The 13,515-nt window shown below is 46.3% G+C and overlaps 1 protein-coding gene across 2 annotated transcripts in view; it reads right to left on the bottom strand.

Annotated features, from left to right (window-relative positions):
• Snx19 (sorting nexin 19) overlaps positions 1–12,179 on the bottom strand; it is a 40,574-nt gene extending 28,395 nt beyond the window's left edge. Inside the window, exons 1-7 of one of the 2 annotated variants that reach the window (XM_042280603.2) lie at positions 9,944–12,179; positions 7,251–7,389; positions 6,256–6,356; positions 6,028–6,147; positions 3,712–3,842; positions 2,236–2,332; positions 1,589–1,766 (exon numbers count right to left, since the gene is read on the bottom strand). In XM_042280603.2, the coding sequence (XP_042136537.2) occupies positions 1,589–1,766; positions 2,236–2,332; positions 3,712–3,842; positions 6,028–6,147; positions 6,256–6,356; positions 7,251–7,389; positions 9,944–11,632 (2,455 nt within the window). In that variant the 5' untranslated portion in view covers positions 11,633–12,179. The remainder of the gene's footprint in view (positions 1–1,588; positions 1,767–2,235; positions 2,333–3,711; positions 3,843–6,027; positions 6,148–6,255; positions 6,357–7,250; positions 7,390–9,943) is intronic. The other variant, XM_076575915.1, reaches the window with a different exon arrangement.
• Positions 12,180–13,515: the final 1,336 nt, after the last annotated feature.

The following is a 13,515-nucleotide window of genomic DNA, read 5'->3' as shown; positions in this document are numbered from 1 at the left end:
GCTATGCTGGAGTGCCCTCAACACCGGTTTACTGGACAGGAACATCTATTCTCTAAATCTGTGCTGGGGCTCCCTTGTCATGTCAGTGCCCCAGGCACATGTCCATGTTCCTCAATGATTAGGGGAATCCTGGGATTTCTGCTGTGAATAATGTTATCACTATTGTTATCAAAGCTCCAATAGTCTATGCTTACTGGGATCCCTGGACCCGCCTGCACCAGTTTTTTTTCTTCCAAGGGTGTTTCAGAATACACATCACTTTGGATTTGGGCAGATCTGTTAGAACTGAATCTCACTTCCTTTTAAACCCTGCCCAGTACATGTTTTTCTTTTTCTGTGCTGTATTTAAAGGGAGGGGAGAAAATGATGAGTTGCTTTCCAGTCCTCTGCTCAAAGGTGGGCTATTCCTCCCTCAGCAAACAGCCTCCTCACTGCCATCATCTCAGGATTAGCATTTGTCTGCAGCTGCCACCCTGTGGTAACATGTAGTCATAGCAGTAAAAATAAAGCAACTAAGGAGCCATAAGATCCTTTTGAAGAACATGATAAACTCTAACACACAAACATTAGTAATCAAGACAATGTTTCACAAACATGCCCGAAGACCAATCTGACTTAGACAATTCCTCAATCAATGGAGGTTTTCCTCTCAGATGACTCTAGGCTGCATCTTGTTGACAATTATAGCTACATAGGACAACAGTAAGCCCCATTTTGTCACATACTTAAATTGAGGTCCATACAGCAGAAGCCAGGTGAGTTGTTTTTGGGCATCTGGAAGTAAATATGAAATTAGTTCTTTCATCCCCTTCTGATCTCAAGATTTTATGATCATTTAGCTTCTCGGGGGGCCTTGTTTTAGTTAATCAATAAAATTTTCTTCTTTTTAAGTTGTATGTCACAAACACACTAAAAGCTAGGTCCTGAATTTTTCCTTTGTAGGAACATTTGACCTTCTCCTGGGAAGAAAATGCTTGTAAGTAGGGCTCAGACTATTCACCTCTTCTGCCTCTTTTGCATGGAGAACTAGAAAGCTGCAATGGCAGGAATGAAAGCAGGAGCAGATCCGGGAGAGACGAATTCTATGTGACAATGTTGGACTTCAGCTGTCCTGTGGTCTACCCATGTGGAGACACAGGCTGTTTGACTTTTAGGCTTCACTAGTACGTGTGCAAAGGCAGAAACTGACAGTTGGGTTGTGACAGGCCCTTGGTAGGGAGGGCACAGAGTAAGAACACAACCCAAACTAAACACCCGGAATGATGGTAAGGAACCCACAAAGAGTCAGAGAGAAACATGAGGAGAGTGGGACCACAGGCACTGAGGGAGGGGCTGTCTAGAAAAAGACAGTAGTAGCCCCTGTGCCGAAAACAACACACTGGTACTATGCATTTATTAGGCATACAGATTTTTCCCTGCTGCTTGACTGGATCTGAGGACCATTTCCATCTTACCCATCTCTGGACCCTAGCACTTCCAACTCTGGAATAGTTCAAAACATGGATCTCGGCTGAGCACTACAAAGTCCACCTACCCTGAGTCTCCGTGGACTTCTCTTCTTTGTGGAAGCACAGGTCTTGTCACTCACCTGGGTCACTGTTGTTGGACTCTTGGGCTACTACAGCTGTGTCCAGCAAACTATCCACATAGTCTCTGGGGACCTGCTGGTGATCTTTCTGTGGGACTTCTGCTGGCTGCACTTCCAGTAACTTTGCCTGCTTCTCAAGGAAGGATTCCATCCCAGACATGCACAGGATCTCCGTCTCCTGAAGAAACAGCCAGTGCAAAGATCACCAAGAATGCAGAAGGTAGACAGAATAGGTGGAACATCTAGGTTTCCCATCTTCCACCTGCAGGAGTACCAGAAGCACAGAGCCCACTAGCCCCATGGCCACTCCAGGAAGTTTTCACTCATTATCCAAGTTGCAAGTAAAACTAGTCTACTCTGGGACCATCACTTCTGGGCATTGCTGTTCTCATCTAAAAACTGGTTTTCCTTCTCACCCTGTCATTATTATCACAAATTCATTACCCTAAGAAGCCAACTTGCCAACTCAGAACTGATAGAATTTGAAAGCACTCAGAGGAAACACTTTTAGCATAAAATTTCAAGACCCAGAAATCAGCTAAGTCCTTACTAGAGCGCCTGATTCAGAGAAGCTTCCTACAAACTATATCTGCAGGATCAAAACCTCAGATTGTGATTCTAGTAGTTCTTTGGGTTTGGGCTCTTACCGCACTGCTTTCCTGGAGAGAGTAGAGAATCCTGTCCTGTGCCTCAGCTATACTCAGTGCAGGAGCAATTTTACTGGATGAAAACCTCAATCTAGACCTGAAACAGAAACAAAGGTAGAATGAAATGCAAATCGAGATCATGGTCCCTAAAAAAGAGGCTGGCAAGTCATGGCAGCACATTAAAACAGAAGCACCCATGCTTACTCTAGGGGGGCTTAGTGTACTCAAAACTACCCAGAAGATGGGACCCTGAAATCTCTCAAACAATGTATGCATGGCAATTCTTCAAACAGTGCCATGTTTATACTATGTCTATAAGGTACTTATGAAAGGGCTTTTGTCAAGTAAAATGGCACTTGGTCTGTCATGGCTACATGCCCAGAGGCTGGATGACAGGCTTGCATAAGAAATTCATTGAGGACTAAACAGACAAATACCAGAGACATGGTTTCTGTTGCTGTTCTGGTATCTTTTTGGTACAATCACTTGTTCCCCTTGTACTCCAAGTAAGACTGGACAATCAATTGCAAATGACAACTTCAATAAAGAGAGACTCTTTAGCACAGGCATTGTAGTTACTGTTTCAAATATGAGCACAGCTGAAAGGCTGAGTATTGAGACTACAGGGATGACCAGGGATTAGAGCACTTACTGCTCTTTCAGCACTCACATCAGGTGGCTCATAACTGCCTGTAACTCCAGCTCTGGGCCATCTGATCTCCTTTCCTGATCTCTGTGGGTACTAGCACACATGTACACACACACACACACACACACACACACACACACACACACACACACATAAAAATAAAGAAATCTTTTTATTTTACAGGCTAAGTACTATGAAGATAGTATTGCTGGCTCTTAACACGAACATGAAGATAACCAGTCAGGTACATATTCATTTCAATGCTCTCTCTAATGGACCACATTCACACAACATTTTCAGTAAGGGTGCGTGTGTTCTTCTTGCCTTCCACATGTTGGTGTGGAGTGCTTCCAGGGACCAGCTGGGACATTAATGTGGCGAGGGCAGCAGCAGTCAACCAGTTACTAAAATACACCCTGCAGGATTCCATTCTAGTCCTTTCCTGTTTATTGCTAGTATAAGTACTCTCTGAGCCAAAACTTCCAGAAATAATGGCAAACAAATCAATTGCAAGCCTTAATTCTTAGTAGGAAAGAAATACTTCAATTTCCACAAAAGAAGAGTATCCAGCCTCGAGAGTTTTCCTTCTAGTCAACAATTCCGGTGAGCTGGGCCCAGGGTCCCCAGGCGGGAGCAGACACTCAGCAGTGATGCTTTTGCACTATCTACCTACACAGACTCTGTGGGTGGAGCACTGTGGAACCCAGCCTCTGGCATGGCTAAGAAGCCACTGGGTACCATGCACCTCCTCTCTTCTAGGGCTTGAGGATGGAATGGGGCTTTGACACCTGAGGACAGGGGCCCTGGGCCACTGAAGGGCTTCTCACTTGCTAGCCTTCTTGCCTTCTGTCTGGGGCTTGCTTTCACTCTCGGCTTCACTCAGCTCCTCTGTGGGGCTCTGAGGTTCAGAGCGAGGAAACGCGGTCTTCAAGGTGTCCACAATTGCACTCATCACCATCTGCAGGGTTGGAGGTGCAGGGTCAGTATGGCTATGCAAATCCCTGATGGGCAGTGATGGAGAAGAGAGTAGTCATCTCTCTGCGCTTTATACCACAGCATGAAAAGAGCCAGCCATCCACAGAGCCTTAGCCTTTAAGAAAATCTTAGCCTTTAAGAAAATCACCAGCCAGTGACAAGAATTTCTTTTTCTCCCTGTCTTGAACAATCCTCTCTACACAGTAAGACAAGCAATACCATGGGACAAGAAGCCAAGGGCAAAACAGGGAGAAACAAAAACTCAAGTGAGTTCTTCAGACTAGAGAATACTTTCAGTTAATATTTTTCTTTTTACATAAGAAAGTGATTACTAGCTTCCAAATTGACATCACCAAAGTGTGAATTAGTGGACATTACAAAGGTATGTAAAGAAAAAATGAAGATGATAAGAAGAAAAGAGAAGATACAGTGTAACAGCTTAAATAATATAAACATGTTGCAAAGATTCATAGAGTAACAAGTTAGGTTTATAGTCAAATCCAACAGTTCTCTTCTTTAGGTCCAGAAAGAATAAAAATCACTCAGGCCTGTAGTTAAGCTATCTGGAATTTCTATAAAGAAAAATTATTTGACTTTTTCAGATCATCTATACCTTTTCAGAGTAAGTTGACATGCATATATTTGCTGTTAAAGGAAATGTACAAAAAAAGAAACATCAAGGAAATGGAAGTAAACAATGGTAACGAATGCTGCTGGTTCAGAGGAGCACCAGGCCTTCTGGAACTCATAATCCCCACATGAGCACAGCTAGTACAGCCAAGACACACTGGACAACCAGCAAGACCACAGGGACACTGGGAAAACAAGCGAGGCGGCGAGGTGGGAACAGGGGGTGGGAAGGAACGGGCATAAATAATGCAGCTTCTAAAATACACTTGCAGGCTGAGGAGATGGTTCAGTGGGCAAGTCCTTACTCACGAGAACCCAAGCTCAGATTCCTAAGCACCTTCATCAAAACTGGGTGTCATGATGCATTTCTGTAACTACAGTGCTGCTGACCTGGAGGCAACTCCCAGGGGCGTGCTAACCAGCCAGTCTAGCCAATACCAGAGAATTTCAGGTTCAGTGAGAGACCTTGTCTCAAAAAATAGCAGCAATGAAGGAAGACATCCCATGTCCTCCACACACATGTATGGGTGAATGCACTTGTGTGCATGTGTACTCATATAATTCAGTTTTCCTTCCAGCCTCAAGGACTGTAATTGAGGGGAGGGCCTTCATCTGTGCCCTCCACTTTGGCCTTACTGGAAATTAGTCCAGTGCCTTGCTCAAAATTGTCAGTCTGGCTGAATATGATGGCACCTGCCTATAATTCAAGCATTTGGGAGGCTGAGCAGGAGTTTGAGACCAACTGAACTATATCGGTAGTTCCAGGCCAGACTCGGCTACAGTGAGATCCTGTCTTAAAAAGCCAAAAACAAAGAAATTTCCCCATAAGGAAATGAGAAAGGAACCAGTGAACACATCTGCTCAGAACTCTGGGGGTTTTCTCTAGTTGATCCCTTTCTAGTTTGGTCTTTCCCCATAACAAAGGATGTTTCCTAATATCTATCACATGAAATTCCATTTTATTTTGTTCTCCCAGAAAATGAGGTCCACCTCCTAACAATGAGTCATGTTTGCTTATAAAATTGCTGATTATATCAACTGAGGCTTCAATATACTGTACTCCCCAAGTAGCCTTCTCCTACCATCTACACAGGTGCTGAGATGCCCTCTTGAAGAATATACAGTTCTCTGCACGTTCTGTTCTCCAGCAGACATCACTAGACCAATCCAAATCCAGATTAATGTCCTGCCTTCGAGCTGTCTGCTGAGCACCCAATAATGTGAGTGACTTATCTCTCTGAAGAGAGCCTTTTGCTGACAGAGTTTCACTTCTATCCTCACATGCTTCCATTAGAACAATACCACAATAACTTCTGATGGTATATATACACATAGCATGCGAGCACTGTCTTCCAATAACTGCTCACTTCGACGCAGCAAGTTGATGATCCAGTCAATGTTTATCAAGTCCACGTCCTATTGACTCTCTGTACTTCCTCTACCTACGCCCTTCTGAGTTTCCCAGCACGGGCTCCAGTCTAATGAACACTTCACACTTGCAGCGGGACAAGTGCTGAGCACAGTGGCTCTGCTGTTACCTTGTCTATCCTAGAGACCATGAACGGCTTTTTGACAAAGGCAATCCGAGCATCCGTATTCAGTGCAAGGAACTCCTGCACCTCCTCACTGTTGGCAATCTCAGGAATGGCACAGAGTTGCTGCAAAAGACAAATATGTCAGAAGAAGTCCCAGGCCCCTGATCTCATCACCTTGGGTTGGATGTTTGGGGTCAGAATGTGAGCAAAGCCAGAAGAGCAGATGCTGACCTTCAGGAAGGACTCCAGGAGGCTCTTCCGGGCTTCTACTCTATCACTATCCATGTTTCCAAATGGAAGATCTGGAAAGAGCTTTTTTGGACCCTTAATATCTTCAAAACAAAACAACAAATTCATCCATTTAGCATTCATGCAAGACAGGCGGAATCACTGAACATATTTCCTAGGCTCTGTTTTTAGGTGTTTGTTAATTTTGGGGTTTCCAACTATCCCTCTCGCTAATGTGAAGAGAACATATAATACAGTGGCTATCAGGCAGGCCCGAATGGCCCAAGGTCAAGTTTTGGCTCCAATCCCTGCCATAATAATGACCTTAGGCAAGCTGCATGATCTGTAACTGTTGCTCTTCTGTAAGAAAAAAAAAAAAGATAGTATCTACATCATGAGCTGTTAGAGGACTACATGAGCTACACATGTAAAGTGTGTAGAAGAGAACCAGGCACAATTCTGAATGAAGCCCATTCTAGTATTGGCTCCGTTACACTCAACCTATCATTTATTTAGGTGATCATTAACATCTAAAACAACAACAACAACAAAAATCAAGTACCAGTTCCTAGCTTATTTGTAGTTAAATTGTATTATATCAGAAACTCTTCCCTGTGCCTTAGATGTGTCAAACAGCACACAAAAGGCTTGGTTGTTAAAGGCAGGGATTTCTAGGTTATTTAAGATGGATAACCCACAAACCTGGTAAAGCTAATTTAGCTCAAACGATTCTATGGGCACAGGTAGAAATGTGACTGCTTCTTTTTAAGTGTAAACTACGTGGGGACCCTAGATAAAGCATGTAGCCAAGGACAACCTCCAAAAGGATTCCATCACAGCTCTCCAGCTCTAAAGCCCACAGCTTGTGGAGCAAACTCGGGGACTAGACACTCAGTGCTGTCTTCTCCCCCCACAAACCCACAGGCCACCAAGCATGCGCATCCGAGTGGCTAGATGTGACATGCACGCTGGCATTTGGGGCTTGGGGAACTTCTAACTTTTGATAAACTTTCGTAGATCTGGTTTCTCTTCCAGGCGGGTCTGCAGATTCAAGAACTCCCGGTAGCGGCGGTTCACGGTGTGGTAGGCCAGCTGCTGCAGGCCACTGCTGTTCTCGCCATTCAGGGCTGTCTCGTACTGTGGAAGGAACGGAATTGTCAATGGAATCAGTGAGGCGTGGGGAGTCTATTCTGGCTCTAATGATTTCTTCAATGGTCACAGGAGAGTATGGATAAAAAGAGAAAGCTGCTCATTTACGCTGCCGAACCCACTGCCTCTGCTGTCACTGTCAGCTGTAACTAACAACTCAAACTCCAAGGTGGCGGAATGAGCTGTACTTCCTGGTACCCTTTCCTCAGTCAGAAATACTCTCTGTTCCTTAGGATTACTTCTATCCAAAATTGCTCACCCTCAAAGCAGCTACATCACTTTTTCAAATCCTGAAGACATTATAAAACAGAAGACATAATACCTACAAAAGTGACCACTGCTAAATTACAAGACAGACAGAAAATCACTTTGCCATCACATCTAGCCACTAATGAGCTATACTAGTTTGGGGAAGAACTAATAAACCCAAACGACAGATAACCATAAATCATGTCTTTGCCTGGAATATTTTTTCTTTTTTGTTGCTTTGGGCAGATTAATCTTCCTAATTGTTATTCCTGGAATAGAACTGAAATTCTTTGTCTTGAGTATATATTAGCTGTATCATTAGCTGTCCCATGATGATTGGAAATGTTCCATGAGGTCAGTCTGCTGCCTCCATGTACCTAAAGGGCCAGTATGTGGGTGTGATGACCAACACTGCACACTCGTAGAAAAGTAAGTACCCGGAGAGCATGGAAACACGACTGCACAGGGAAAGGCTTCTGACAAAGAAAACACAGAGATGCTCTGAGCAACTATGCACGTGCTGGCTCTTACTAGAAACTGGTAATTCTTTGACTGGAATATTACAGAACAGCAAGTGATTTAAAACAAAACCAAAACCAAAACCAATCTCCTTGTTGAAAGAACTTGAGCTGGTGCTTGAACATTTCCAGAGCTAGAGAGAGAGAGAGAGATCCACTCTGAGCTGAGGTGAGTAAAGAAATCTATTGGACAAGTGCCGAGAAAGAAAGAGCAGGCAGAACTCAGGGCAGAGCTTTCAAGCTTGCAGCACCTGGGAGCGAGGATGCTTTCTGTGGAATAGTCTGCCCCTTGAGGGACAATTTGATTTTTCTGGTAATAAGAAGGAAAAACTGTTCTCTGCTATCAGCCCACGAATACGTCATAAGCAGAAGATGAAGTAGCCAGAATCTAGCATTTCTATGTGAGCAGGGGCAGGCCAGAGGGACACCAGAATTAGGGGAACAAAATGGAAGGCAAACTGTCCAAGTTATGCTACTGTCTGACAGTTGCCTGTTATTCATGACCAGATGTCTGTGCTTCCAAAAGATACCTGGTTTATAAAGATCATGTGACTGATTGTCGGTGCAGTAAGTGCACAGGTGCTTCTAATTACATTTACTGTCCTAACTTCAAACGTCATGTGACTTTTAAAATACCAGGTCATCCTGCAGCTGCATTCAGCAGGCCCTTTCATTGGCTTGGATTTCCCCAGGACTAGTGTGTCTAGGCTAGTATGGTGGTGGTGCTTGGACACACCAGGACAAGGCTGGTGAGCATCACAGAAATTCCAGAAGGAAGGTAAAGTTCAATACAGAGGCTCCTGTCAAGGAACTTTCTAAACTTCCTCCTAATTTCTTTCTTAAAAAAATTAATATCTTTTGTATTTTTTTATTACAGGAAGGTAGAATATTTATATTTACATCAGAAAGTGGCAAGTTCCTCATTCCTTGAGGTGTTTAAGTACAGACTTGGGACCAACTATGCAGAGATGATACAAAGGAAGTTGGTTAGAGCAGCTGATTTCCCTGTAAGCCAGGCTGTGGACCAACATGTTAACTGAAAAGTTTCATTTAAAAAAATAAATGCAGGGGAATGGAGAAATGGCTCAGTAGTTAAGAGCACTTGCTGCTCTTGCAGAGAATCAGGGTTTCCCAGCACTCACACAGCAATTTACAACTGTTTGCAACTCCAAGTTTGGGCGATCTAGAGCCCTCTTCTGGCCTCCACAGGCAGCAGGTACACAATGCACTTACATACACACAGCAAAATATACACATAAAATAAAGTTAGTCTTTCTTTTTTTTCTTTTTTCTTTTTTTTTTTTTTTTGGTTTTTCGAGACAGGGTTTCTCTGTATAGCTTTGTGCCTTTCCTGGGACTCACTTGGTAGCCCAGGCTGGCCTCAAACTCACAGAGCTCCGCCTGGCTCTGCCTCCTGAGTGCTGGGATTAAAGGTGTGTAGTCTTTTTTTTTTTAAATGTAGAATCTTGGGATGCATTCTTAGAAATTCTTATTCAGAATCTGTCTATCTATGAGAATCAGTGATTTCGAAGTGGAACCAGGTTTGAGAAGCAATGAAAAATTTGGCCCTCAGTATTCTAACATTAAGCTTCTAGGGCTGTTTGTATGGTTGTAGGGTAAGAGCCTATTCTGCCTTCCAAATTAGCGTCACACCACTCTCACATGTGTTTAATTCAGCACAGGATACTCTTAGCTGCCCTCACACCATTCTGTTTCCCGAATCTGCTTTCCAAACTCATTCCCAGAGTGAACGACCACAGCTGTAGTCTTGTTACCTTCACAGTGTACAGCGTGTACGGGTGGAATCCGGTACCACTGTGCTCTCGGGCAGTGATGGTGCCAGTGATTCGAAGGTTCTGAATGACAACTGGGCCATCTGGACTGCTCAGGGGCTCAAAGCTGAAGGTGGCTGAGCTGAGAGGACCGGGTGGAGAGGAGGAAAGTGGAACTGGTGGCAGAGTAGGATCGAGGGAGCTCACACCACTGGTGAGATCCTTTTCCAGGCATGAAGGTCGTGGGGGACAGGATTTTTCCGGCTCCTCTAGCAAAGCCGTTAGAGAGGAGACATCTTGCTCCACCTCCTTGTCTGCTGGGTCAATCTGGATCTCTGGGCAGTTAAGCATGGAGACCAGCAGGCCTGTCTCTGTTTCTGTTCCTGGAGCTTCCTCAGCTTCTGCTCCTTCCATACCTTCAGACCCCTCGCCATCCTTAGGCTCCAGAGCCCGGGAATCCTCTAGGGCACACAGTGCATCCTGAATCCTGTCAGAGAGGAAGTTGCCTGGGGTCATGAGCATGATGGTTTCTTTGCCCAGTTCAGACAGTGGTGACTCTAGCTCCGAGTCTTCACATAAGAACAGGGGGCCTCGAATATCTGGCTGTAGGAAATGGGACGAGCTATTTCCTACTTTTCTTTCTTCAAGCATCCCCGTCAAATCTCCCTCTACAGCTTCGTGGCATTCTTCAACCTCGGGGGAGGGGGCTGGCTCGCTGCAGGTTATGTGAACTGGGGCTGCTACTGGAGAAGGCACTTTTCCTGCTGGCAGACCCTCTACTTCAACAATCAAGGGCAGAGATGTGGGCACTGAGGGCTGCTCTAGGACACTGGCTGAGCAGGGTGGCTTAGTTCCTTGGGCTGCCTCATGTCGATACTTGGAAAAGATATTCACAAGGATAAGGTGGATCCAGTCGGGATCCGATAGCTTACTGATCAGGGGTAAGATTACATTGCACGTAATGAGTTCGACTACGACGTGGCGTCCAGTCCTAGTCTCCAGGTGGGGCTTGGGCACTAACTCTTGGAGTAACAAGTTCACAATGCTACGTGCGTAAGTGACCTCAGTGGTGGGGCTGTGCATGGCAGGGTGGGGAGTGGTAGCCTGGCAGTAAGCATCCCATAGCTGGGAAGGCTGAACGGAAGCGTTCTGCTCCTTTGCGGTGGCCTCCTTTGCCTGAATATAGCTCTGCAGGTGACAGCCACAGAGAGTCAGGACCCTCTGGGTAAGAGCATGGCTGTCCACTATGCCCATCCGCCTTCGAAGCTCCTGGACCAACCCTTTCATGGCCGCCTCCATCTCTGCCTCGAAGGTTGGTTCCTGGCTCACCGAACGATACCAGGATAACACAAAATCTCGGATTATCATCTGGATGGTGTGGTTAATCTCCTGTTCCAGCTGCCTTTCTGCCTCGGGGCATGGAGGACAGGGGGTGATCGCGATTAATCGTTCCAGGTGCAATTGTCCCGAAGCTCCTGCAATGGCGCTGGCGCCCAGCCATCCTCCCAGCACCACCAACGAGGCACACAGAAGGACCAGAAGCCACATGTTGACCAGAAGGTGGATGACCAGTAGCCAGCCCAGCAAGACCCCCAAAACCATCAGCTTCCGGCTACTCCACAGATTACCGAAGAAGGCACAGCTGGACTCAGGGGCAGTCTCCCGGGGAGCGGTGACTGTTTCTGCCTTCATGGCTGAAAGGGCAGGTGGTTTCCACAGACAGCCTCCTAGTTCACTTTGGTGGCGGGAGTGAGAGCATGAAGTGTCCCAGAAAAGGACACGCCCGGGTGCTACTGGGTGTAGTACTGGACCCTCAGGACTACAGGCGCTGCAAAGCGACAGAGACAGCGCCACTTCTTCTCCCGCTCGCTTCGGTCAGCCGAGCCCAGCAACCAGTCTCTTCCAGTCGGGATGAGGAACACTTGACGGCCTTCATCGTGGCCCCGGCCGAGAGTCTCTTCGCAGCCCCGCGCGGCCCGCGGACACTTACGAACGCCGCCGGAGCGGCCGGCAGACGGGGTCACACGTCGCCGGGGGTGGGGTGGGGTGCCGCGTGCCCAGACTGCGGCCCTGTCTGGAGCGGACTCACTGGGGGGGGGAGGTCCTTCGGACCGCGGCGGTCAGCAGCCACAGCAAGCTCCGGCAGCCCCGCCGACTGCGTTCCGCAGCCCCAAAGCGGTCAGAGCCGCCGGCCGGCCGCCCGCCAGCCGGCGACAGCTTCCGGGTCGTGGCCTGCGGGAGCGGGGTACGCTGGGAGAGCGGCCCGGTGGATGAGCGCTACGGGCGCCCCCTGGTGGTGAGGAGCCGTGGCGACGGCGGGCGGGCGGGCGGGCGCGCACAGGGCTCTGCTAGCCGGAGACCCAGAGCCTGCGCTCACCCAGCACCAACAAAAGTCTAGAAGTCTTCAGAACTAGTCCACGCCCTACAAAGTGTTGCTTGTAAATATCTCTAGCCGCTTAGGTAAACTTTCACTAATCCATTTTTTTTTAACTCCCTGGGAGGCATATTTTTAGTAGTTTGATGGATTTTTTTTTTTTTAATATTCTCCCTGCTTCCTCCTGAAATCATCCCTCCCAGCCCCGTGGCTCTCAACACACACACACACACACACACACACACACACACACACACACACACACACACACACACACACACACACACACACACTGTCCTTAAGTCTCAGTCCACCTCATTTGTTCTCTGGAGTTGTAAAAGATAAATTTTAAGCCATATTTGTGATGTGGAGTGGGTTTCTAGTGAACATTTCCTATGTTTAGTCACTGGATTGGAAAATGGGTCCTTGCAGCCCTTGCAGCTAATTGGGGAAATGAGTTTATTTGACATAAATGAACTTTCAGTAAAACCAGTCTGTAGCGGATATAATGAAACGCAAAATCTTAAGTGTGTTCAGGGACAATTTTAGTGAATTGCAGTAGTTAAAGGGAGCCTGTTGAGAAGCTAGCCTTTGTATGGAATTTCAAAGGAAGAGAATTTTCTTTCTATCCGCTTTCTTTTCTTCCCAGATGCATAGGTGAGCAAGGCAGATGCAGATTTTAGGTTATCCTCTAATGTATTTGGTTTGGAATATGCCTACGCTTTTGTTTGGGGTTGAATACATCTGCCAGTTGTCTATTCAGAAAGAATGATCTACAAAGAGTCAGTATCCGAAAGTGGCGGTAGCGACTATGTAGAAGTGTTTATATCTGTTTTGTGTGAAGCCTGCATAGGTCTCCAACCTGGTCCTTAGGAACTGGGTCTGCAGTTTGGTTCTCCTTTCTATTGGGGCACAGATGAATGTCATTTGCATAGTTCTTTATCATTCTGTCCTCTGTTTGGGGCCGTTTACTTCCAAGAGGCTTGAAGGGATCTTCAAGCAATTCCAACCAAAAAAACTATACTACAAGGATGCATATGGCAGCTGCCTGTGCCCTCCCCATCTCCACCTCCGGTGCTGAGGCAGCACTTTCATTTGAATGCAAAAGAAACCATCATTGACAAGTAGATGTAGTTGATGACACACCACTCCTAAGGCCAACAATAGAATTTAAGATCAACGTGTCCACTAAGCAAGTGAG

The sequence above is a fragment of the Peromyscus maniculatus genome, chromosome 7, assembly GCF_049852395.1.
Source record: "Peromyscus maniculatus bairdii isolate BWxNUB_F1_BW_parent chromosome 7, HU_Pman_BW_mat_3.1, whole genome shotgun sequence".
Taxonomy (NCBI): domain Eukaryota; kingdom Metazoa; phylum Chordata; class Mammalia; order Rodentia; family Cricetidae; genus Peromyscus; species Peromyscus maniculatus.
The sequence above is the reverse complement of the archived record's forward strand: the minus strand, read 5'-3'. Positions and strand labels throughout refer to the sequence as shown.